The 26,403-nt window shown below is 45.4% G+C and overlaps 2 protein-coding genes and 1 non-coding gene across 9 annotated transcripts in view; 1 reads left to right on the top strand and 2 right to left on the bottom strand.

The window, feature by feature from the left end:
• Positions 1–16,016, top strand: part of PFKFB1 (6-phosphofructo-2-kinase/fructose-2,6-biphosphatase 1) — a 110,189-nt gene extending 94,173 nt beyond the window's left edge. For 6 of the 7 annotated variants that reach the window (XM_034990545.1, XM_034990616.1, XM_034990470.1 and 3 more), the window contains 4 exons: positions 9,646–9,775; positions 12,463–12,525; positions 13,588–13,652; positions 14,000–16,016. In XM_034990545.1, the coding sequence (XP_034846436.1) occupies positions 9,646–9,775; positions 12,463–12,525; positions 13,588–13,652; positions 14,000–14,059 (318 nt within the window). In that variant the 3' untranslated portion in view covers positions 14,060–16,016. The remainder of the gene's footprint in view (positions 1–9,645; positions 9,776–12,462; positions 12,526–13,587; positions 13,653–13,999) is intronic. The other variant, XM_034990694.1, reaches the window with a different exon arrangement.
• Positions 16,017–16,040: 24 nt separating this feature from the next.
• Positions 16,041–25,752, bottom strand: LOC118000986 (trophinin-like). The gene is made up of 12 exons (XM_034990946.1): positions 25,719–25,752; positions 24,390–24,463; positions 22,151–22,255; positions 21,972–22,035; positions 21,637–21,716; positions 21,046–21,137; positions 20,254–20,333; positions 20,119–20,161; positions 19,646–19,708; positions 18,968–19,082; positions 16,284–18,205; positions 16,041–16,109 (listed from the first exon to the last, which is right to left on the bottom strand). Exons 2-11 carry the CDS (start codon positions 24,402–24,404, stop codon positions 16,295–16,297), a joined length of 2,568 nt encoding a protein of 855 aa, XP_034846837.1. The 5' UTR covers positions 24,405–24,463; positions 25,719–25,752; the 3' UTR covers positions 16,041–16,109; positions 16,284–16,294.
• On the bottom strand, positions 19,313–19,441 carry LOC118001812. Its single transcript, XR_004676853.1, has one exon. It is a non-coding gene; the product is annotated as a small nucleolar RNA SNORA11 (small nucleolar RNA).
• Positions 25,753–26,403: the final 651 nt, after the last annotated feature.

Below are 26,403 nucleotides of genomic sequence, written 5' to 3'. Positions count from 1 at the left end.
GTCTCCGGCCGCACTCCGTGCTCACCCGGCCTGTGACCGCGCGTTTCTATCTCTGGCACCCGACCCCGGGTGGAGTCTCCAAACCCAGCAGATCCCTGCGGTGCACTCCCACGTGGCTCCTCCCGGGGGAGGAAGGTGAGTCTCCCCGGATCTGCTGCTTGTTGGGTCCCTGCTGGAGGAGCAGTGGCCCGACTGTGCCGCGGATCACGGTTTATGGCAACCCCGAGCTGAGAGCCCGCGCCTGGGCTCCGCCTCTGCAGCCGGCTTCCCTGCTCCATTACCTGGGAGCTCTGCCACACTCAGGCACCCCCGGTCTTTCTGTGACCCCGAGGGTCCTGAGACCACAGTGTCCCACGAGGGTTCCACCCCCCGCTTAGCCACCAGAGTGATGTCTCTCAGCGGAGCAGACTTTTAAAAGTTCCGATTTTGGGGCGCCTGGGTGGCTCAGTCGTTAAGCATCTGCCTTCAGTTCAGGTCATGATCCCAGGGTCCTGGGATCGAGCCCCACATCGGGCTCCCTGCTCAGCGGGAAGCCTGCTTCTCCCTCTCCCACTCCCCCTGCTTGTGTTCCCTCTCTCGCTGTGTCTCTCTGTCAAATAAATAAAAATCTTTAAAAAAAAAAAAGTTCCGATTTTGTGCTCCGTGGTTCTATCACTTGCCAGAAGCGGCCGACGGAGGCCCCTCCCCCACCGTCTATCCTCCCGAATATCGCCTCGGATTCACTTCTCCACACGTCCTACCTTCCAGAAAGTGGTCGCTTTTCTGTTGAGAGAGTTGTTGCTCTTCTTTTCTTCGATCTCCTGTTGAGTTTGTAGGTGTTCAGAATGGTTTGATCCCTATCCAGCTGAATTCCTGAGAGGAGACGAAATCCAGGTCTCCTACTCCTCTGCCATCTTGCTCCGCCCCTGCCCACATCTTCTTTATCCATTCATCTGTTTAAGGACATCTGGCTCTTTCCATATTTTGGCAACTGCGGACATTGCTGCTATAAACATTGGGGTGCATGAGCCCCTTTGAATCACTATCTTTATATCCTTTGGATAAATACCTCAGAGTGCAATTGCTGTGTCACAGGGTAACTCTGTTTTTAACATTTTGAGGAATCTCCATACTGTTTTCCAGAGTGGCTACACCAGTTTGCATTTCCACCAAAAGTGTAAGAGGATTCTCCTTCCTCCACATCCTCACCAACATCTGTTGACTCCTCAGTTGTTAATTTTAGCCATTCTGACCAGTGTGAGGTGCTATCTCATTGTGGGTTTGATTTGTCTACCTGATGGCTGTGACGTGGAGCATTTTTTCATGTGTCTGTTAGCTGTTTCTAAGTCTTCTTTGGAGAAATGTCTGTTCATGTCTTCTGCCCATGTCTTGAGTGGATTTTTTGGTTTTTTGGAAGTTGAGTTTGATAAGTTCTTTAGAGATTTTGGATATTAGCCCTTTATCTGATAAGACATTTGCCAGTATCTTCTCTGATTCCATAGGCTCCCTTTAGTTTTGTTGACTGTTTCTTTTGCTGTACAAAATCTTTTCATGTTGATGAAATCCCAATAGTTCATTTTTGCTTTTGTTTCCTTTGCTTTGGAGACATGTCTAGCAAGAAATTGCTATGGCCAAGGTCAAAGAGGTTGCAGTCTGTGTTCCCTTCTAGGATTTTGATGGGTTCTTGTCTCACATTTAGGTATTTCATTCATTTGGAATTGATTTTTCTATATGGTGTAAGAAAATGGTCCAGGTTCATTCTTCTGCATGGGGCTATCCAGTTTTTCCCAACACCATTTTTTGAAGAGACTGTCTTTTTTCCATTGGATATTCTTTCCTGCATTGTCAAAGATTAGTTGACCATAGAGTTGGGGGCCCATTTCAGGGGGTCTCTCTTCTGTTCTTTTGATCTATGTGTCTGTTTTTGTGCCAGTACCATACTGTCCTGATGATTACAGCTTTGTAATACAGCTTGAAGTCCAGAATAGTGATACCACCAGCATTGGTTTTGTTTTGCAACATTCCTTTGGCTATTCAGGGTCTTTTCTGGTTCCATACAAATTTCAGGATTGTTTGTTCCAGCTCTGTAAAAAATGCTGATGGTATTCTGATGGGGATTGCACTGAACGTGTAAATTGCTTTGGGTAGCATAGACATTTTAACAATATTTTTCTTCCAATCCATTATATGGATGTTTTTTCCATTTCTTTGTGTCTTCCTCAATTTCTTTTATAAGTATTCTATTGTTTTCAGATTAAAGATACTTACTTCTTTGATTAGGTTTATTCCAGGTATCTTATTTTTTTGTTGTTGCAATCATAATTGGAATCAATTCCTTGATTTCCCTTTCTGCAGCTTCATTGTTAGTGCATAGAAATGCAACTGACTTCTGTGCTTTGATTTTATATCCTACCACTTTGCTGAATTCCTGTATCAGTTCTAGCAATTTTTGGGAGGGGAGACTATTTTGGGTTTTCTACATAGAGTATCATGTTGACTGCAAAGAGTGAAAGTTTGACTTCTTCTTTGCTGATTTGGATGCATTTTATTTCTTTTTCTTGGCTGATTGCTGAGGCTAGGACTTCCAGTACAATGTTGAACAATAGTGGTGAGAGTGGACATCCCTGCCTTGCTCCTGACCTTAGGAGAAAATATCTCAGTTTTTCCCCATTGAGAATGATATTCACTGTGGGATTTTCATGATAAAAATTTTTTATTTATTTTTTATGATATTGAGGTATGTTTCTTCTTTCCCTACACTGCGGAGAGTTTTTGACAAGAAAGATGCTTTTTCTGCATCTATTGAGAGGATCATATTGTTCTTGTCCTTTCTCTTGTTAATGTGGTGTATCACATTGATTGATTTGCAGATGTTGAACCACACTTAAAGCCCAGGAATAAATCCCACCTGGTCGTGGTGAATAATCTGTTTAATGTACTGTTAGACCCTATTAGCTGGAATCTTGATGAGAATTTTGGCATGCATGCATATCAGGGATATTAGTCTCTAATTCTCCTTGTGAGTGGGGTCTTTGTCTGGTTTGGGGATCCAAGTAATCCTGGCATCATAGAACAAATTTGGAAGTTTTCCTTTCGTTTCTATTTTTTGAAAGAGCTTCAGAAGAATAGATATTAATTCTTTAAATGTTTCATAGAATTCCCTTGGGAAGCCATCTGGAGCTGGACTCTTGTTTTGTGAATATTTTTGATTACTGCTTCAATTTCTTTGCTGGTTATGAGTTTGTTTAAATTTCCTATTTCTTCCTGGTTCAGTTTTGGTACTTTATATGTTTCTAGGAATGCAACCATTTCTTCCAAATTGCCTAATTTGTTGGCATATATTGCTCATAATATGTTCTTAAAATTGTCTATATTTCTTTGGGGTTGGCTGTGATCTTTCCTCTTACATTTATGATTTTATTTATTTGGATACTTTCTCTTTTCTATTTGATAAGCCTGGCTAGATGTTTATCAATCTTATTAATTCTATCAAAGAACCAGCTCCTAGTTTCATTGATCTGTTCTGTTTGGCTTTTTTTTTATTTCTCTATCACTGATTTCTGCTCTAATTTTATTAATTCTCATCTCCTGCTTGATTTAGACTTTAATTGCTGTTCTTCCAGCTCCACTAGGGGTAAAGTTAACTTCTTTCTTTGAGACTTTTCTTGCCTCATGAGAAAGGCATGTATTAATATGTAATTCCCTCTTCTGCCTGCCTTTGCTGCATCCCAAAGGCTTTATTTTTTATATATTTTTTTAAATTTTATTTTATTTTATTATGTTATATTAGTCACCAAACTATCATTAGTTTTTGATGTAGTGATCCATGATTCATTGCTTTCATATAACACCCAGGGCTCCATGCAGTACGGGCCCTCCTTAATTCCCATCACCAGGCTAACACATCCCCCCACCCCCTCCCCTCTACAACACTCAATTTGTTTCTCAGAGTCCATAGTCTCTAATGGTTCATCTCCCCCTCCAATTTCCCCACCTTCATTTTTCGCTTCCTTCTCCTAATGTCCTCCATGCTATTCCTTATGTTCCACAAATAAGTGAAACCATATGATAATTGACTTTCTCTGCTTAACTTTTTTCATTTAGCATAATCTCCTCCAGTCCCATCCATGTTGATGTAAAAGTTGGGTATTCATCCTTCTGATGGTTGAGTAATATTCCATGGTATATATGGACCACATCTTCTTTATCCATTCATCTGTTGAAGAGCATCTTGGCTCTTTTTTTTTTTTTTAAAGATTTTATTTATTTATTTATTTGAGAGACAGAGAGAGAATGAGAGAAGGGAGGGTCAGAGGGAGAAGCATACTCCCTGCTGAGCAGGGAGCCCAATGTGGGACTCAATCCCAGGACTCCAGGATCATGACCTAAGCCGAAGGCAGTCGCTTAACCAACTGAGCCACCCAGGCGCCCCCGGGCATCTTAGCTCTTTCCACAGTTTGGCTATTGCGGACATTCTGCTATGAACATTGGGGTGCATATGGCCCTTTTTCCCCCTACATCTGTGTCTTTGGGGTAAATACCCAGGAGTGCAATTGCTGGGTCATAGGGTAACTCTATTTTTAAATTTTTGAGGCACCTCCACACTGTTTTCCAAAGTGGCTGTACCAACTTGCATTCCCACCAACAGTGTAAGAGGGTTCCCCTTTCTCCACAACCTCTCCAACATTTGTTGTTTCTTGCCTTGTCCATTTTTGCCATTCTAACTGGTGTAAGGTGGTATCTCAATGTGGTTTTGATTTGGATTTCCCTGATGGCTAATGATGATGAACATTTTTTCATGTGTCTGTTAGCCATTTTTATGTCTTCTTCAGAGAAGTGTCTGTTCATATCTTCTGCCCATTTTTTGACTTGATTATTTTTTGGGGGGGTGTTGAGTTTGAGAAGTTCTTTATAGATCTTGGATATCAGCCCTTTATCTGTAGTGTCATTTACAAATATCTTCTCCCATTCTGTGGGTTGCCTCTTTGTTTTGTTGACTGTTTCCTTTGCTGTGCATAAACTTTTTATCTTGATGAAGTCCCAAAAGTTCATTTTTGCTTTTGTTTCACTAGCTTTTGGAGATGTATCTTGAAAGAAGTTGCTGTGACCAATGTCAAAGAGGTTATTGTCTATGTTCTCCTCTAGGATTTTGTTGGATTCCTGTCTCACATTGAAGTCTTTCATCCATTTTGACTTTATCTTTGTGTATGGTGTTAGAGAATGGTCGAGTTTCATTCTTCTACATGTGGCAGTCCAATTTTCCCAGCACCATTTATTGAAGAGACTGTCTTTTTTCCATTGCATATTTTTTCTGCTTTGTCAAAGATTATTTGACCATAGAGTTGAGGGTCCATATCTGGGCTCTCTATTCTTTTCCATTGGTCTATATGTCTGTTTTTGTGTCAGTACCATGCTGTCTTGGTGATCACAGCTTTGTAATATAGCTTGAAATTGGGCAACGTGATGCCCCCAACTTTGTTTTTCTTTTTCAACATTTCCTTGGTGATTCGGGGTCTTTTCTGATTCCATACAAATTTTAGGATTGTTTGTTGCAGCACTTTGAAAATGTTATTGGAATTTTGATCGGGATGGCATTGAAGGTATAGATTGCTCTGGGTAACATAGACGTTTTAACAATGTTTATTCTTCCAATCCATGAGCATAGAATGTTTTTCCATCTTTTTATGTCTTCTTCAATTTCTTTCATGAGTGTTCTGTAGTTTCTAGAGTATAGATCCTTTACCTATTTGGTTAGGTTTATTCCGAAGTATCTTATGGTTTTTGGTGCTATAGTAAATGGAATTGTTTCTCTAATTTCTCTTTCTACAGTTGCATTGTTAGTGTATGAGAAAGCAACTGATTTCTGTACATTGATTTTGTATCCTGCCACATTACTGAATTGCTGGATGAGTTCTAGTAATTTGGGGGTGGAGTCTTTTGGGTTTTCCATATAAAGTATCATTTCGTCTGCGAAAAGAGAGTTTGACTTCTTCTTTGCCCATTTGAATACCTTTGTTTCGTTTTGTTGTCTGACTGCTGTTGCTAGGACTTCTAGTACTCTGTTGAACAATAGTGGCGAGAGTGGGCATCCTTGATGTGTTCCTGATCTTAAGGGAAAGGCTCTCCTCTTTTCCCCATTGAGGATGATATTCGCTGTGCATTTTTCATAGATGGATTTTATGAACCTGAAGAATGTTCCCTCTATCCCTATACTCTGAGGAGTTTTAATCAGGAAAGGATGCTGTATTTTGTCAAATGCTTTTTCTGCATGAATTGAGAGGACCATATGGATCTTCTCTCTCCTCTTATTAATGTGTTCTATCACATTGATTGATTTGCGAATGTTGAACCACCCTTGCATCCCAGGGATAAATCCCATGTAGTCAATGTGGATAATCCTTTTGATGTATGGTTGGATCCTATTAGCTAGGATTTTGTTGAGGATTTGGAATCCATATTCATCAGGTCTGAAATTCTCCTTTTTGATGGGGTCTTTGCCTGGTTTGGGATTAAGGTAATGCTGGCCTCATAGAATGAGTCTGGAAGCTTTCCTTCTGTTTCTATTTTTTGAAACAGCTTCAGGAGAATAGGTATTATTTCTTCTTTGAATGTTTGGTGGAATTCCCCAGGGAATCCATCAGGCCCTGGACTCTTGATTTTTGGGAGGTTTTGGATCACTGCTTCAATCTCGTTACTGGTTATTGGCCTAATCAGGTTGTCAGTGTCTTCCTGTTTCAGTCTTGGCAGTCTATAGGTTTCCAGGACGGCATCCATTATGCAGGTTGCTTAATTTATTGGCATATAGTTGTTCATAATATTTTCTAATAATTGTTTCTATTTCCTTGGTGTTTGTCGTGATCTCTCCTGTTTCACTCATAATTTTATTAATTTGCGTCCTTTCTCTTTTCTTTTGGATAGGTGTGGCCAGTGGTTTATCGATTTTATTAATTCTTTCAAAGAACCAGCTTCTAGTTTCCTTGATCTGATCTAATGTGTTTTCAGTTTCTAATTTATTGATCTCTGCTCTAATCTTAATTATTTCTCTTCTAATGCATGGCTTGGTCATCGTTTGTTGCTTTTTCTCTAGTTCTTTAAGTTGTAGAGTTAGTTGGTGAATTCGGGATTTTTTTGGTTTTTTTGAATGAGGCTTGGATGGCTATGTATGTCCCCCTTAGGACCGCCTTTGCAGTATTCCATAGGTTTTGGACTGATGTGTTTTTGTTCTCATTGGTTTCCATGAATTGTTTAAGTTCTTTGATTTCCTGGTTAACCCAAACATTCCTGAGCAGAGTGGTCTTTATCTTCCAAGTGTTTGAATTTCTTCCAAATTTTTTCTGGTGATTGAGTTCCAGTTTTAAAGCATTATGGTCTGAGAATATGCAGGGAATAATCTCAATGTTTTGGTATCGGTTGAGACGTGATTTGTGACCCAGTATGTGGTCTATTCTGGAGAAAGTTCCATGTATGCTCGAGAAGAATGAATATTCTGTTGTTTTAGGGTGGAATGTTCTGTATATATCTATGAGGTCCATCTGGTCCAGTGTATCATTCAAAGCTCTTGTTTCTTTGTTGATTTTCTTTTTAGATGATCTATTGCTGAAAGTGGAGTATTGAGGTCTCCAACAATTAACATATTATTATCAATATGACTATTTTGGTGAACAGTTGGCTTATGTAGTTGGCTGTTCCCATGTTGGGGGCATAAATATTTACAACTGTTAGGTCTTCTTGTATTCTAGAAACTCAGACATTATGGCTTCTTCCCTTTTTCACATAATCTCTATTATCTCCTTCTGGAAATAAAACTGAATGGGTGTTAATCCCGTCCAATTCCTTTATGTTTCCTAACTTATTTTTGATGTCTTTGCTGCATTCTGAGTAATTTCTTCAGCTCTATCTTCCAAATCACTATTTCTTAAGTTGTATCTAATCTTTCATTTATTCAGTCCACTGAGTTTTCAATTTTAATAAATAAATTTTTATTTTTAAAAATTCTATTAGTTTTTTTTAAATCTCTATCATATATTTAATAGTGTCTTATTTTTTCTCACATTTTTATTCCATCTTTTATTTCTTTATAAATTTCAAACATATTTATTTTACATATGTATATTTAAATGGATCTTTTATCTTATGTTTTTAGGGTTCTCCTCTTATTGTTTCTGTTTATTTTCACTCATGATAGCTTATCTCCCATGCCTATTATGCAAGCTTCAGTTTGACAAAATGTATATGTAAGAATTCTGCACAGACTAAGTTGAGAGGATTCAGAGATAATTTCCATTTGCTTCTTCCATATACTTTAGAACTAATGACTTGAAATTGCTTTTCATTAAACTCCCATCTTAGCATTTTCTAAAACATGTGTATTGTAAGTCTGAACCACAAACCCACCTGATAGTAAGCTTGTGGTTAATATATTATTATAGGAAGCTTTTCCTAATTTTTCCACTGAGTCAAGCAGAAGCAGATAAATGTTATCGTTTCCTTTTGCCTGTGGATATATATTTTCTATTCTAGTTTACACTTCTACTAATGATGTAGCCCTTTGAGTGTCTCAGATTTTTGTGAAAATTTCAGTCCCAATTCTCCACCTTGTGAACACCTAAGGCCTTGTCTTCTGTCTCTATGATGTTTTAAAATCTCAAGCCTTGGGCGCCTGGGTGGCTCAGTTGGTTAAGCGACTGCCTTCGGCTCAGGTCATGATCCTGGAGTCCCGGGATCGAGTCCCGCATCGGGCTCCCTGCTCAGCAGGGAGTCTGCTTCTCCCTCTCCCGCTCCCCCTCTTGTGCTCTTTCTCTCTCTCACTCTCTCTCTCAAATAAATAAATAAAATCTTTAAAAAAAAAAAATCTCAAGCCTCTCAGATACTGTGATTGGCAAATGCCCCCAGTTGTGCCTTCTACATCCACTTACCTCTCTTTTTTCCCCAAGTTTTTCTTCATTTTGGAACCCTACATTCATGTTTTCCTTTATTTTGTTGAAAGATCAGCAGTGCAAACATTTATTTTATCTAGTTTTTCTAGGAATTTTATTTTATTTTATTTTTTAAGGAGGAAAAATACTATTTTTATTTATCTATTTTTATTATGTTCAGTTAGCCAACATATAGTACATCATTAATTGTTGATGTAGTGTTCAGTGATTCATTAGTTGTGTATAACACCCAGTGCTCATCACAACATGTACCCTCCTTAATTCCCATCACCCGATTACACTATTCCCCACCCCCCTCTGCTCTGTAACCCTCAGTTTGTTTCCCCAAGTCCATTTGCATCGACATGGATGGAACCAGAGGGGATTATGCTAAGTGAAACAAGTCAAGCAGAGAAAGACAATTATCATATGGTTTCACTCATATGCAGAACATAAGGAATAGCATGGAGGACAACAGGGGAAGGGAGGGAAACCTGAAGGGGAAGAAATCTAGGAATTTTATATTGAGAAGTTTTATTATTATTGTTATTTGGTCCACTGTATTGAATGCTCCCATCTAGTAGATGAGAAACTAAGACACTACAAAAGAAATGAGTGGTCTAAGGTCATACTACTGGGTCAACTACTGAACTGGTGCCAGAACCAACTTTTTCTGATTCCTAGTCCTGAGTTCTTCTCTGGGCAAATCTCTTCATCTACCTTTTTTACCCAAATATTCTGTCATTTTTAGTCCTATGAGGATCTGGTTCAGCGTCTGGAGCCAGTTATAATGGAGCTAGAACGGCAGGAAAATGTACTGGTGATCTGCCATCAGGCTGTCATGCGGTGCCTCCTGGCCTACTTCCTGGATAAGAGCTCAGGTACCACTCTCCTCTCTATTCCTGGCATAGGGAACTGGATATGATTTGGGACCCTGACACCAGCAGTCTGTGGTTTATATCTTAGTGGTTAAGAGCACAGTATCTAGATTAAGAATGCTTGAGGTCAAATTCTTGCTCTGTCACATACTAGCTTTGACAAATTACTTTAGCCTCTCTGGTCTCAATTTCCTCATCTGTAAAATGGGGAGAACAATAAAAAAGTTTAAATAAATTAAAATATGTAAAGAGCTTAGGACAGTTCATGACACATAGTATGGGCTATATAAGTGTTAGCTGCTGTTTTTAGTATTAGTATTATTCTGAGTTAATATTTTCAAAGCCAACCTTAACAGTATGCATCAACCTGAAAAAGCTGAGACAGTACTTCTCTGAAACATGCTGTCATCAGGTGGTAATGGGACATTCTGTTGCTTCATGATCCTGATTATAAGTTTCTGTCTTTGCTGTGGGGATGATTTCTCCCAAGATAGTGATATTTTCATTTTACTTTTTTAAATGATAATTTCTTCTTTAAAAGATATCTAGACACTGTAATTTACAAAGTATCTATACACTAACAACATATGCTGAACTGCAAACTAGGGCAGCGAGACTGGCAAGGGACTGTTATGTCACTCTTTGGTTTGACAGTCCATTTCTGATGTGGATGCTGAAGTATTAGCATCTCCAGGATACTGTGAGGGTGTGTGAAGACCTTGCAAAGTTATACTTGAAAGTTATATTGTGCAATGTCCTACAGACTTGAATCTTCTCTACTATGCTAGTTTCCAAAAAAGGGCATTGTAATATGGAGTCATCCCAAATTGAAACCCGGGGAACTTGAGAACTTGACGTTGGTCAAATCATTTCCTCTGCCTGGCCCTCAGTCTCCTCACTGGAAAAGGGGATGTGGTTTGGGGTGAGGGTTCTTGTGCTGTTAGATTTCCAATACCTTCCAATTTCTACTGCTTGGTACTGTCTTTGGGACCGTGAGGCAAGCAGCGTAAGTAACCCTAACTGTGCAGATGAGGGGATGGAGTCTCTGAGAGGTGAAGTGACCTGCCCGAGGTCACGGGGCTCAGTGGGACAGGGAGGGGTGTCAACCTCAGGTGCTTTCCAGAGGACCCCCATCTCAGACACGTATAGAGTGGGGGAGGGGCACATGTACCTGTCATTCTCCCACTGCTTTACCCACTTCCTACCTTCTTTCATGCGCAGGCCACGCCAGCTGCGCCCAGCTGCCCTGGGAGCTGGGCTAGGCAGTGCTGGGTACATGCTCTTACCCCTATTATTCAGTGAGGAAACTTGAGGCCCAGAGAGATGCTGTGACTGGGAAAGCAGACCCACAGGACCTCAGAGCTGGGGCACCCTCAGAGTATATCTATCTAGCCCAATCTTGTGCTGTGACAGGTGGGAACTCTGAGGGCCAGAGAGAGAAAAGGTTGGGCCAAGGTCACTTGTCCAGGTGATGGCAGAGCTAGGCCAGAGACCTCAGGCAAGTCACTTCCCTTTTCCGAGTCCATTTTGTCACATGTGCCATGGGGAACAGTAGCCCCCACAGAGTATCAGTGAGGATGGAATGAGATCTTGCACCCAGACCACTGGGCCCCAGGACCTGACAATGACGATGACAAAGACGAGGAGGAGGAAGAGTGGGATGGATGCCCAGGATATCGCCAAACCTGATGTCTCAGGAGGCTTGGAGTGTGGTGGGAGCCTTGAAAGCCCACGATGAGCCTTGGGGGCAGGGAAGCCATGAGGGGTTTGGATCTGGCTCAGTGAAGGGAGCTGGCAAGTGGTAAGGGCAGCCTGGCTGGGAGAGGGTGGTTATTGTTGGAGAGTGGTGAGGGATGGGGGTGTTGCCCCCATGACACTGTGAGTCCCTCCAAGGCAGTGGTCGGTGGCTGCAGTGGGCAGAGCATGCATTTAGCCTCAGAGGGTCTTAGGTTCAAGTCCCAATGCTGCCACCTCCTGACTGTGACATAGGACAAGTGTCTTTCCTCTCAGAGCCTTAGTGTCCTCACCCATGGAATGGGCCTGATCATCTCCTCCTCTCAAGGATGTCTAATAAATGAAAACCTAGGCTTATAAAAGAAATGGTACATGAATATTCAAAACAACTTTATGAATAATAGTCAACAACTGGAAACAAGTGAATTGAGAAATGCTTGTCCATCAACAAGCATGAGAGGAGTCAGAAAGCACAGGCCTGGGCTGGAGAGAAAACTGTGGGAGCTGCCAAGGTACATGTACACATTTCCAAGGGCCCTGGCACATAACAAGCTCCCAGAAAACACTTGCCAAGACACATTTGTGGGCCTTCATGCTAGAAGAACCTGTGGAAGACCTGAGGCTGGGGGCAGGAGGGAGGTCTGCCTTAGTCTCATGTTTGCCCTGTGAGTGAGGAGATAGACCACATCCCAAATAACCAGCCTGTCCTTCCTGGGGAACTCACAGTCTGTCCGCATTCCCCAGGGCCTTCCTTCCTCTCTGCTCTAGAGGCCACCTTTCTACATCCTTCCTCACTGCCCACCCTGTTCTCAACACTGCCCACTGCAGAGTGTGTGTGGGAGGGTGTAACCCTGATGAAGGTGGTCATAAGGAAGGGGGTATGGCAGAGGAGGCCTAGGGAGATGGCACCTTCCCCAGTACCTTGTCTCTGATGGCTGCTTTCTCCTCCTTTCCAGATGAGCTGCCATATCTCAAGTGTCCTTTGCACACAGTGCTTAAACTCACACCTGTGGCTTATGGTGAGTGCCCCCACCCTCATCTGAGGAAAGACACATAGAGAGCATGAGCATGCTTCCAGTGCATACCATTTGCCCAGCAGAGTCCTGGGGGAGGTTTCTTGGGTGGGTAATTGGATGTCCTGGTGAAGGAAGAATTGGCAATAATAGGATGAGAACAGGGAAGACCTGGGATGGCCTCTAAATCCGGGGCCTGTCCTCAACTTTCTCTGGCTCTACCAAAGCACCAAACACGGAACACTAACCTGTAGAAGAAGAAGAGGTCCCCAGAGGGGACCAGAGGAGTAAGTGTAGGTTGGGCCAGATTGAAGAAAGATCTGAAAGACCAGCCTGGTCAGTTTAGACTGTCTCTTGGGACATTGGTTTGCTATGAAATATTTATGAGCAGGGGAGAGAGAGACTCAAATATCTTCTGGGGTGTGAATAGGGAAGACAGTGCACTGAAGCCCAGAGTAGGTTGCAATCCACAGGGATGGAACTAAGGGGGGCTTCCATAAGCATTGGACCACCTCTGACAGCGCCCAGTGATACCACTCTCCTTTTTCCTCAGGCTCTCAGAATTCCTTTGTGACCTTCCACACCTCTGTTGTTGCCATAATCATTTTGTCCTCTAAATAAACTTTACCTGGGACTGATTGCCCCAAGGCAATGGCCCCAGGACTCTTCCACCACTTCAGCACTTAACACAGCTTAGCAGGTCCACAGGGCTCCATCACTATTATATAGATTAGATTGCTGTCTCACAGGGCACAAGAGTTGGGGGAGTCCCCAGAGATCATCTATTCTCATCTCCTTTCCATTCAAAGTTGAGCAACTGAGGCTCAGAGAACTCTGAGACTATTAGGGACAACTGGGAGAACATCCCATTGGCTTCTCTTAGACCTGGTGTCTTCCCCTTACAACACACAGCTGGTCTACATTCCCCTCCCTACAGAGTAGTCACAATCTGCACACAGTGTGGAGCTCGGGGTATGGGTAGTGATGGGTGAGGGAGCGAATGACAGCTCAGGGAAGATCTGTACGTACTTTGGGGGCTTATGGATGGACTGGTTGTTCTTTTCTGAGGCTGCAAAGTGGAGTCCATCTACCTGAACGTGGAAGCCGTAAACACACATCGGGAGAAACCTGAGGTAGGTGAGGGACTCTGTGGCCTAAGCAGGCACATGGTGAAAGCACCCACCTTCACAGAAAGGCCACCCCAATCCCACAGAGCTTGGGTGTTTCATACCAACAGGTAGAATAACCAGCACCCAGAAATGCAGGAACTGTGGCCCAGGTCTGAGGTGCCATAGAGATGCAGGGCTAGAGCAACATACTCCAAAGTCCTCAGGTTGAGATTCCCCAGGGGCTTGCCTGAGAAAAGGATCCAGGCCTGGCTGAAGGAGGGGAACCTGGCAGTGAGGACAAAAGGCAGGGGAGGGGCTGGGTCTCCACAGTGCTGGCTCCTTCCTATTAATCCTGGGCTCTCTCCTCTCAGAATGTGGACATCACCCGAGAACCTGAGGAAGCTCTGGACACTGTCCCTGCCCACTACTGAGCCCTTTCCAAGAAGTAAAACTGCCTTTGCTCTCACTGTCTCCCACTTTTAAGAGCTGCTATCCTTGCACTTCTCCTACCTTAAGATCCTGGACTTGGCCTACAGGTCTTGATTTCTAGCTACAACCAAGGAGCTATCTAGCTGTGAATTAAACTTTTTCTTTCTTAATTACTAAACCCTTATCAATAAAGATTTCTCTTGCTGCCTACAAAAAGGGAGAGGAAGTCATTGTGAGGCTTCTCCCACAGGATCTTCTTAAGATCCCAACTTGTGAAATTCCTCTGGTGCTGTGGGGTATGGAATGGATGAGGACTTCCTGAAGGGAAGGGTTCTGGGGTAGCACCTCTAAAATTGAAGTAGGAGATTAAGTCTCTATGAGTACATATGGGCCTTGTTCCTTGGTGGGCAGCATGGCTGAGGACCTGACACCTTCATTCCTACACTCAGAAGAATCTGTACCTGGACCACAGTGTTCCTCTCTTCTCCAACTCCTGCTGCCATCCTGAGTGATTTCACTGTCCATACAAATTGTCCAAATAATACCCTGGCCTCCAAGTCCCCTGACCCCCTCAACTCTAGTGACCATTTCCCCCTCAGCCATCCACTCCATGGATCTTGGCATCATCTAGACAACCCGACCCCAGTATGATTTCTCTTTTTTAAAAATATTTTATTTATTTGACAGAGAGAGACACAGTGAGAGAGGGAGCACAAGCAGGGGGAGTGGGAGAAGGAGAAGCAGGCTTCCCACCGAGCAGGGAGCCTGATGTGGGGCTCGATCCCAGGACCCTGGGATCATGACCTGAGCCGAAAGCAGACACTTAATGACTGAGCCAACCAGGTGCCCCTCCAGTATGATTTCTTAAATACAAGGATCCCACTATCTGACCACTGGCCCCCAGTCCTTACAACTCTATCATCCACAGGATCCCTAGAAACATGCCTCTCACATAGTGCGCATGTGTGTAGTATTTCTTGAATGAACACTATTTGTTCTTGTACTGCATCAAGAGTATAAGCCTTTGATTCCTCCATTGTCTTCCAATCCACCAGTTCTCTTCCTCCTCATTGTTCTACCATCCCTAGCCAGCTTGAATCTTATGTTCCATTTCTTCAGCCACTCTCCATGCATCTAGGTATCAGCAACCCAGTGGTGAAGAGACAGACACTCATATACTCACTGCCTTGATTCCTTTGTTCTTCCATCATAGCCACCAGCAAGACCCAAACCTTGTATAATCCACATTACTTTTTTGGGAGGATCTACTGCTTGAAACAAACCTACGTTTATCTGCTTCCACAGCCACCTTTAAATCCTATTCAGTCAGGGTCACCCTCTATTCCCTGGCACTCTATCCCATCCCACCTTCTCAGGCATGTGCTACTTCAGTCAATTCTTGACTATTTTATATCTATCTCCTGTCCTTTATTGGTTTTTGCCCCCACACTCTGCAACATGCTCAGATCTCTCTCTCTTATCTCAAGAAAACCCTCCCTTGTTCCTGTGTCCACATCTAGTCCCACTCTCTCTCTCCGTTCCTATACAAATGTCTCAAAATGAATCTATATTTACTGTCTAGAACCCTCTCCCTCTGCCTTCTATTCTAGGCTTCCCCCCCCCCTCATATCTTTGCTCAATCTATAATCCCCTTGCCTGCCGTGCTTTCTCCAGGTCTCTATCCCACTGAAATCATACTTTCATTTTAGCCTAAAGCTGCAGCCCACCTTCTCTGAAGAGCTACACTGATCTCTAGTTCTTCTATGAACCTGAAATGTCACTCACAACAACCTAAGCACAATAAAAGACAGACAAAAACCTCCAATTCATCTTGCAAATTTAATGTAACTCTGATACCAAAATATGACAGCAAACAAGAAGCAAACAACAAAGTAGGATCAGCAAGCAGATTTTTCATAGCATGTCACCCTCAGCTAATTGATAGTATCTGCTTATACTGCTGTGTGGACAAAAATTCCAAGGATGTACCTTGGCTCCTTGGGAAGAACTGCTGGAATTCATTAGCCGTATCTGTAAACCTGGGAAATAAACCTGAAAACAAAACACCAAACAGGAACACATTTTAGCACCAAATATACTGTTTTCTCATACTTCCTTCATTGTCCTCATCTTCCCACCCAAACCTCCCACTTTGGGGTTTCTTATAACATTTCCCGCTCTTATATCCATTCCCATGGGCCATGGCTGTGGAAATGTTGTAATTACCTGAAACCTCACTAGCCATAGGAGAAGCTACAGGCACCAAGGCTGGTGGCTCCACCACCAAAGCCAGCACCATTTCTTGGTCCACCGCCAAAGCCAGCACCACTGCTTGGTCCACTGCTGAAGCCAGCACCTGTGCTTGGTCCACTGCCGAAGCCAATGATAGAACTGGGTCCACCATTGAAGCTGGTGCTGGTGCAGGGTTCGCCAATAAAGCCAGTGCTGGTGTTGGAACCACTGCCAAAGCCAATGATGGTACTTGGTCCTCCGTTGAAGCTGTTATTAGGCCCAGCACCAAAGCCATCACTGATGCTGAGGCCACCACTAAAGCCAGCACTTGTACCAAGTGCGCTGTTAAAACCAGCATTGGTGCCCAGTCCATCACCAAAGCCATCGCTTGAGATCATTCCACTACCAAAGCCAGCACTGGTGCTCAGTCCACTACCGAAGATAGCACTGGTCCCTGGTCCACTACCGAAGCCAGCACTGGTGCTCAGTCCACCACTAAATCCAGCACTGGTGCTTAACCCATGGCCAAAAATGAAACCAGTAGTGGTACTGGATCCATCACCAAAACTAGCACTGGTAGCACCACTAAAGCAGGTGCTAGTGCTAGGATGGCCACCAAAGCATAGGCTGGTGTTAGACACACTGCCAAAGCAGAGGCTGGTGCTGGGAACTCCACCAAAGCCAATGCTGGTACTGGGAGCAATGCCAAAGTCAGTAGTGGTGCTAAGTGCCCCACTGAAGTCAGCACTGGTGCTGAACACACCGCCAAAGCCAGAGATGGTGCTGGGTGCACTGCTGAAGCCACCACTAGTGCTGACAGCACTGTTAAAACCAGCACTGGTGTTGAGTGCACCACCAAAGCCAACACTGGTGCTGAATGCACCACCAAAGCTGGCACCAGTGCTGGGAGAGCCACCAAAGCAGATGCTGGTGCTTAGTGTACCACCAAAGTCAGCACTGGTGCTAGAAGAGCCACCAAAGGAGACACTGGTGCTGAGTACTCCATCAAAACCAGTGGTGGTGCTAGGAGAGCTGCCAAAGCAGATACTGGTATTAAGTGTGCCACCAAAGCTGGCACCGGAGTTGGGAGAGCCACCAAAGCAGACACTAGTGCTCAGTGTGCCACCAAATCCAGTGCTGGTGCTAAGCGCACCACTAAAGACTGTGCTGGTTCTGGGCATACTGCCAAAGCTGCTACTGGTAATGAGTGCACCACTGAAGCCAGCAGTGGTGCTGAGTGTGCCTCCAAAGCCAGAGCTAGCTCCACCACTGAAACTGGGACTGCTGCTGAGTGGGACACTGAAACTGGAGCTGACCCCACCACCAAAGCTGGCACTGGTACAAGATGTGCCACCAAAGCTAATGCAGGCTTCACTGTTGAAACTAGAGCTGGTGCTGGCTGCACCACTGAAGCTAATGCTGGCTGCACCACTGAAACTAGTGCTAGTGCTGGGTATGCCACTAAAGCAAATGCTGGCTGTACTGCTGAAGCTGGCACTGGTCCTGGGTGTGCCCCCAAAGCTAATGCCAGCTCTGCCACCAAAGCCACCACTGGGGCTGGGCGCACCACTGAAGCTAATACTAGCACTATCACTGAAGGTAACCCTGGTGCTAGCTCCTCTGCTGAAGTCGATGTTGGTGCTGGCTTCTGCATTTTCTTGGGCTCTGGTCTCAATTTCAAATGAAAATCTGTTCCAGGACTGAGCATCATCGCCTAACTCTTCCCTTGTTAGGCAGTCGATATCCATGTCATCCCAATTCCAGGGCCCAGCCACAGCTTCCTCTCCAATCCCCATTTGGGCTCTCGCCTCAGCCCTTGCCTCAGCCTCAGCTGCAGCCACAGCTGCAGCTTGGACTTCCATCTCCACTGCCTCCCGGTACTGAGCAGCCCAGTCCTTGGGGTCTTTCTTCTGTACCTGAAATGGGAATGATAATCAATATAAGGACAATAACATTTATAATTATGCATTAAGTACATACTATGAGATTTGTATAAAATCAATAGCTGTATTTTTTCTTAATTCTTAGTTTTCTGGGGCTCTATCAGTCCTGAGATCCAATCTCAGCTCTGATAACTAAGGTGCTGTGTGACCTTGGACAAGTTACTTAACCTCACTGAGAAGATGGGAAATGAAAAGAGAGTATGTTATGGATTGGATGTTTGTGTCTCTCCCTCCCAATTCATATGTTAAAGCATCAGCCCCCAGTGTGACTATATGTGGAGACTGGGCCTTTATAGAAGTAGAGTTAAATGATGTCATACGGTGGGGCCCTGATCCAATAAGATTAGTGTTTTTATAAGAGGCTCTTTCTCCATGTGAGAACACAGCAAGAAGACATTCATATGCAAGCCAGAGGGAGAGGCTTCATCAGAAACTGGCACTGCTGGACCTTGATCTGGGACTTCCAGCCTCCAGAACCGTGAGAAAATAAATTTCTGTTGTTTAAGCCACCCAGTCTGTATTATTTTGTTAAGACAGTGCAAGCAGACTAACACAAATTATGAAAGAAAGAACGAAACAAGGTAAACTTTATGTTAGGCAGCATTCTCAGACATCAGTGAAGTTCCATACACTTATATACTAACTGCAGGCTGCCCTGTACCTAACCATCCTGCACACAGCGTGCCCCAGCTAGGGTACCCTTAATATGACAAGTCAGGGCAGCTCTCCTATTACTTTGCATGCAAACTTGAGGACTTTCATCTTGCTAGTCTCATGGTAGGAGCGCAAGCCCCAGAAGAACTCATATTCAGGTGGTCTGCTGTTAGGGACCCTCTTGTACTCCAGGTACCTTGGAGAAAGGAAATGAAACTTGCTTCTGACCAAACAAATCTGTTGTGTAACCACTGGGCACCAGGTGGCAACTTCCTTCAAATACTAAACTCAGCTCCTGGAGAAGGATTTCTAAGACCTTCCTTCCCCAGACTCACTCCCAAACACAGTTCATGGTATTGGTCTCCAATATTGAGTCATTTCCCTTTGGATCTGTGCAAGGCAGTCACTTGATGCTTCAGAGAAGGCTTGTATAGGGCATGATGTCACAGGAAGGCCAAAGTATCTTGCTACCTGTGAGGAGTAAACCCAAGTTCCTATTGGGTGTGTTGTAAACAGAGGAGCCATTCTTCAGGCACCCTGCTCTGAGCACACCCCAAAGCAAGGGCCTTGTCTTTGGTCTAGCCCAGTCCTGGAACTCTCCACTCATGGGAATTGTGGACAGGACTCATTTCTAGGGCATAGGATACCCATACTACCTCTAAAGCTAGTGTAATAAAAGGGCTGTTTGAGCACTTTCTGAACCAGACCAGTACACTCAGAATGCTTCAGGGCCAGACAAAGCCTCCAAACACCACTTACTTCTGCTTCACAAACTCATCTGTGATGAGCTTCCTTATTTCCCCAAAGAGCGAGTGCCTCACCCTGACAATGGGAAAAATAACCCATAAACAGAGATGAAAACTTCCCAGATGAGGGAAGAGGCATTTCTCAACATGGAAGAAACCTCTCTAGCACATGCAGCAGTCCCAATGAAGCCAGGAAAGTAGTGAACACATGGTCGCTAGAAGCAATAAGTTGAGGCCAGCTGCTTCTTTGTCAGGGATGCCCCTGAAGTTCTATCCACTATCTCAGCTTAGAATGACATAGGGGTGGGAAGATGCAGAGAGTTCAGGACCATATCGCCCATCCACCTAGGTCAGAGCCCTGGACCCTCTACCCAGTCCAGCACCCCCGCTCACTCCACCAGACCACCAAGCTGATGCAGTCCTGGGGCCATCCTCTCTTTCCAAACGACAACATGGACAGCAAGCGCTGAGAGAGCCCAATCATACCCAGGGCGCAGCCCCAGCTTGTGCAGCACCTCCCAGATGACAGCTGCAAGGGGAGGCAAGAGGAGACAGGGACAGAAAATGAACATGTGGAATTCCAACTGTGCCACCCATTCAGCTGCATGCCCAGCCACTCACCCTCACTGGCCTTGTTGCCATTCATAAAAATGACACTCAGAATCACCATGAGAAGACCTAGTTTGGGTGTGTCCTTGGTCCTAGGGGAATAACAAGGTAGAGAGAGGTTTATGTCCAGTGGCCATCTGCAAAAAACACACCAGCCAGCTCACTAGGCTATCCTCTCCCAGATTCCTCAGACGTGACAGAATTCTGCCCAGTCTATGCTTCAAGCGCTATGTGACCCTAAGCAAGGCTCTTAGACTCTTGAGTCTCAATCTCCTATTGAGTAGCAGGGGAAAATCCAATCCTACCCCATCCCAGGTAGCCAAGAGGATAGAAGAATGCCTGTCAAACTGGGACAACCCAGGGACCCAGCCAATGTGAGTCCCTTCTTTCTCTCCCAGACCCCTCTGCCCCAAAAGAATTCTAGGCACAGCCCCAGTGGTGCTCCTGTCCTTCAAGCATCATGATTCACCCACACCAGGAAGCCCTCCCTTGAGAATCCCACTCTACCAAAGCCAGTAGGAAGAGACAAGCAATGACAAGGCTGCTTTCCTGGGAAGCTTCTGGAGAAACAGAAAACCTGACAGGAGGAATGCACTGCTCCAGGCTTCTATACCCTTCAGTCAATCGTAATCAAGCACCATTACCATGTGCAGGACTCCAACTATGTGCAGGAACTGGAACAGGGACTTTTTAGGTCCTGTCTTCCTGACTCTCCAAGGAGATGTGGGGAGAGATGACAGGGATGGGGTAGTGCCAGAGACAGAAGTAGAGCCTCCCTCCCACCCCAGCCCTTTCCCAGCTTACGTTCCCAGTATGCCTGCAGAAGATTCCTGAGTGCTGATGAGAATATACAAGCTACTTTGCTTATCAATTTCCTTCAGATTGACTCGAAACATCTGCCAAGTAAAAGAATAGCCCGTGAGATCACAAAATTCAGCCTAGGCATCAGTGAGCTTCCTGAGAATCCCACAGTTCCCTGTGTCGCTGGGGTTTTAAGTGTGTATGAGAAATCAGTGAGCTAGTGCAGATAAAGCACTTAGCTAAGTGGCCACCGCTACAGAAAACAGGTAAGAAATGTACTATTATCAGCATCACCTTTGTAATTAGTGGGGATTTAGGGAGATAGAGAATAGGGAATGAAAAGGAGAGGTGAGCATTTGAAATACATTACAGGACACGTCCAGCATCAAACAGGACTAAGTTGGGAGGGTTGAGTCTTAACTGTGTTTTACCACTGACTTGCTGTGTGACCCTGGGCTAGTCACTGTATGCCCAACTGCATAGTGATGGGGATGGATTAGGTGAGTCTCTGTGGTCTATCCCAGAAGGGACATGTATGTCTTTGTTGATTCAAGGCTTCCCCATTGTGCCCATCCCTCAGGGCTGCCCCTTCACCTTCTCCAGAGCGTAGCTTGCTCGTTCAGTGATCTCTGGGAAATAGTCATCATATTCTTGGATGACATCCTTCAGCATGTCTGTAGGAAGGGTGAGGTGGGAGCAGCTGGGCTGAGCAAGGGCCACAGAGCTGCGGCCCTTTGGCCAGCCTGTGGATTCAGTGCAGTCTGAGTTCTGAACTGTGTTAATGGAAGATGCCAGCCATGGCAGAGTGTGAGGAGGGCAGGGGAGGACATATGAGAGAATGAAGAGGCTATAAAAGTAAATGGTTAGTCCAGGGCATGGGAGAGAGGGGAATGGAGAGATTTCAGGGAGGAGGGTTGTTATGACTCTACCTGAGCGCTTGATGGGGATCTTTGTCTGGTCCTTAACCCACAGGTATTTCACCAACTTATTTGCCTGGGAGAAGAGGAATACATGGGGAGATCTCAATATGTTTTTAGAAAACTTGGAAGAATGACAGAAAAGAGGGGAGGTGAAAAAGAGAAGAGACTGGACAGCATTGGATTCTTACCCTTTCTTGCAAAATGGCCACGTCTCGGGGTGGCGGAGGCCTCCAGCCCCATGGGATCAACCTGTAATTACTGCCACCTCTCTCATCCCCATTCAGATGCTTTGACTATATCATTAGAAAGAAGGAAGGTCCAGAGTCACCAGGTGAAAGAGACAGCTCTGTCTCCTTACCCTACCTTCTCCTGAAAATTCCCCAAACCCTTCTTGTAGTGGGTCCTGACCTTACAATTGGCCACCCTAAGTCCTAGATTTGTCTTTCACTGTCTTCCAGCCAGGAGTTTCATTTCTGTATCAGGACAGAAGCAACCCAAGGGCAGGACCTGGAGTTCCTCCTCTTCTTTAGGCCACCACTAACTTTGCTAACTCTATCCCTTGGACAAGTCACTTCACCTCTCTGGGACTCGGTTTCTCATCTGTAAAACTGGGATCTATGATCCCTAGATAGTAGGAGTTACTTTCAAAACATAAAGACACAACCTGTATGACTACCCAAGACCCTGGCACATGGTAACTACTATGTAAATAACAGTTGAATTATATCCAGGTTGTAGCTAAATGTATGGATGTATTATTTCCCCTGCCAATCTGTGAACTTTCAGGGAGCAGGAACTATATCACATTCTTCTCAGCATCTCTCACAGCCTATCCAAACACAGACTGGCTCAGGGTAAAAAGTCTCAGTAAACTTTTATAGAACAAATGAACAAACTAGGAGGATAGGAATGGAAAAGAAGTGAAAAGTTAAGGATGGTGATGTCAGAGATCTCACCTTTTGGTTCCTCTTGCCCCGGGTCCTGGTTGTAGGCTCCAGACTCAACTGGGCCAGGTAGTCATCTGCCAGGGCCTGGACAGCAGCAGCAACCTGAGTCTCAAGGGCACTTATGTTGGTCTTAAAGGTGGCCATCTTGGCCTGGGCCCCTTGGTCTACAATTTTAGTCTGGTTTTCAGCTGCCTGGGTCTTAGTGGCAGAGTTATGAACCCTGGACCCTCTCTTGACCTGAAGGGCAGCTTCTAGGGCTTGGTTTGTAACCATCTGAGCAGCAAGTGGAGCCTCAGAGACCTCATAGGCAGATTTTGGGCCTTTTTTGGCAGCCTTCTTGCCCTTGAATTTTTTGGGCCAGTTAACTACTGCTGAGGCCTCAGTCTGCCTGCTAGCTCTCTCAGCATTTGGGGTCTCTAGGAGTTCAGTGTCAGTATTTATGACCTAACAGTTGCCTTCTTGGCTTTGGAGGCTCTATTAGTTCTGATGCAGGCTGCTGTGGCATGGGTAGTGGCTGCTTCATTATTAATTTGGCCTTGGGTGGTAGCTGTGTGGGTAGTGGTTGGAGCCAATGAGATAGCAATAGCACTAGTTATGGCCTTATTGGCAGCCTTCTTAGCTTTGGAAACTTTCTTAGGCTTAGTGGGGGCTATCAAGGCCTGGGAGTTGGCTGACCCACTGGTAACTGGAGCCTGGATAGCCTGCAGGATGTCTGGTAGGTTTAGGGCCTGTAAGGACAACTTGATCTGTGTAGTGACACTCTCCTTGCCAGTTGGATATTGGGAGCCTTGGGTTGCCTTAGCAGTAACTCTCTTTGTCTTATTGGCTTTCTTAGGCTGAGCAGCGACTGAAGAAGCCTGAGTATTGGCTACTTCAGTGGTAGCTGAAGCCTGGTTGATCTGGGGGATGACAGGCAGGTTTAAAGCCTGCAAAGTTACTTTAGGCTTGTCCGTGGCAATCACATTGGCAGATGAGACTGTAGGGGCAGCATGTATGGCCTTAGTAATAGCCTTAATAGGGGCCTTCTTGATCTTGCTTTTCTTAGGCCGGTTGGCAACTGGAGGGTCCATGGCCAGAGGGTCCTTGGTTGCTGCCAAGAGGGTATGCATCAGCAAGACACTGTCCTCTTCTGTGGTCTCAGTCTATATCTGGAGGGAAGTGAAACCCCAGGCTCCCAGGGGGAAGCAGAGGGCCCTACACACTTAGGATTATGATCTGCTGAGCCATCTGGACTCCCTACAGCCCACCCTTTCCACGAAGGCCTCCCCTTCCTCTGAGCAGTGATTGAAGGGGAGGATAAGGGAAGAGGGAGGGAGCAGGAGCTAAAGTCAGGCAGGTTTTCCTCTCCTCCTCCTTCACCTTGCAAGGGAGGACAGGTTAGGCAGGAAATTCTTCAACTACAGAGTGGTAGGGGGCTCAAGATCTGTAAATGAACTCAGGACTGGGCAGATGGCCTGGTGAGAATGTAGAGAGGCCTCACCTGGAATGGGAGCATCCTATAACCGCATTCATTTGTCCTATTCAGTTTTCTGAAAGGCGAAGTAACTGCTGAGCCTGAGGGGAAGTGGCCTGAATTAGGGGAGAATAAGAAGGAGAGGGAGACTCACCAGACCTCCCACTATCTTGAAAGAAGGGGGATCTCATCCACCTTTGGACCCCAAACGCTTCAACTATGGGGTTCTCATATCTAGAAACCCAGACCTCCTATCCGAACCCTAGCCCCATTGCCTCCAAGAAACTGCAAGTCAGATCTACAGCCCCGCCCCTTAATACATACGCCCCCCTCCCCCGTACTGCAACTTAATAGTGCGCATGCGTGCCAACTGGAGCACATGCGCTTTGGTGTACTGGACAGTCTAACCACCTCAATCTCACAGACGCCCCCTGCTCTCAGAGAAGCAGAACGTCTCAGACAAGCCCTTGACCCACTCTTCCTAACGGCGTCACATTTCCGTCCAACCCTTCCCGCAACGCCAGCCCGCTCCCTCTGCAGTACTGCTTTGCACCGCCCCTTCCCTAACACCGCCCACCTCTACTCTGCGGTACAGACATGCACCGCCCCTTCCCAGTATGCCCCTCCCTCCTTTCTGCAGTACTTCTCCGCTCCTCCTCTTTCCTTAATGCTCCCGTTCCATCCTCTCTCCAGTGTGTCCCTGCACTGCCCCTTCCCCAAAACCGCTCCCCCACTTCCACGTTTGCAAGTGACCGGTCCCACCCTTTCTGCGACATCGATACCCCACCCACAGATCCAACGGTATTACGCTTTTGTGTATTCCTTGTTCCCCAATACTACCAGCTTCTGTCCCTTCCCTTTTCAAACCATAATCAACCAGGTCCTAGCCACTCTTCGCTTCCGTCTGAGCCATTCTTGCTATTCAAAAGGGATTCTGCCCTTCATTTCTGGGTCCTGATCCCTACTTTCTGTGGCCCAAACCGGATCCTGTCCCCTTTCACCAGCCTACCGGAGTCCTGCCATAGCTTATCACCCTCCCGAACTGGGTTCTGCTCCTTTCTACTGCCTGAACGATTGTTTTATCCTCCCGCAGTCCGAACCGGGTCTGCATCCCTCCTTTCTGCGGCCCGAACAGAGTCCAGATGTTTCCATTATAAGGCCCAAAGGGGATTCTGTCCCCTCTATCTCCCGTACGAACAGGGTCCAAGCACCTCTAAACCCGACCACATTGATGCAGTTAGCTTCTGAACCCTCAGCAGGTTTTCTTCACCTTAGGGTGTGTGGAGTCAAGCACACTGAAGCCATAGCTCAGAGGCTCCCACAGGGTCTTCACCAAAGCTGGGTACCTTAGCTCACCTCGTCCTCTGGAATCCAGAAGGCGTCCGCTCTCTCCAAGCCTCTCCTTAGGTCTGAGCTTGTTGGCTTCCCCTCCCCAGCCGGAAGTGGTCCTGCCTTTTTCCACCTCCAGAGGGGTCTCCTTCCCTGCTTGTCAACCTCCTCCTTCACTCACTGCTTCCAAATTTTCAATCTCCTCAGTGTGGTCTCTTTTCTGCTTACTATCAGTTATTCAGTAATCACTCTTTCCTAGTCCCATTTGATTTCTCTATCACCCACCCTGTATCCCCATTCCTATTTGATGGCTCTGTTCCCCCTAAGAGGACTGTGCTTCTCTGAGCTCCCACATCCCTTCCTACAGCCCCCTCTATGCCAACATTAATTACAGAGTGTGTTTTTGTAGTGTGTGTCTGGGTATCTCTCCCCAGGAGCTGTTCTGGGGACAGGGGACCAGGTCATATTCCTTTCCCTCTCTCAAGTATGACCAGATTAAGACATTTAGAGGCTCTAAACAGTAAGAGATAGGGTGCCCCCACATCATATACAATTCAGAATAAAAATAGTAAAGGTAAGAAAGGCTACCAATTTTTTTCTATCCCTGATGACTATATTGATGCTTTCAATGAATATCAACTTATCTGAAAAATTTTATTGGGACCATGTTCCTCCTTTCCTGGTACACTAAGCTAGTACTTAGACTCTCTCT

The sequence above is a fragment of the Mirounga leonina genome, unplaced genomic scaffold (genome assembly GCF_011800145.1).
Source record: "Mirounga leonina isolate KUSES-001 unplaced genomic scaffold, KU_Mleo_1.0 Mir_101529, whole genome shotgun sequence".
NCBI classification, from domain to species: domain Eukaryota; kingdom Metazoa; phylum Chordata; class Mammalia; order Carnivora; family Phocidae; genus Mirounga; species Mirounga leonina.
The sequence above is the reverse complement of the archived record's forward strand: the minus strand, read 5'-3'. Positions and strand labels throughout refer to the sequence as shown.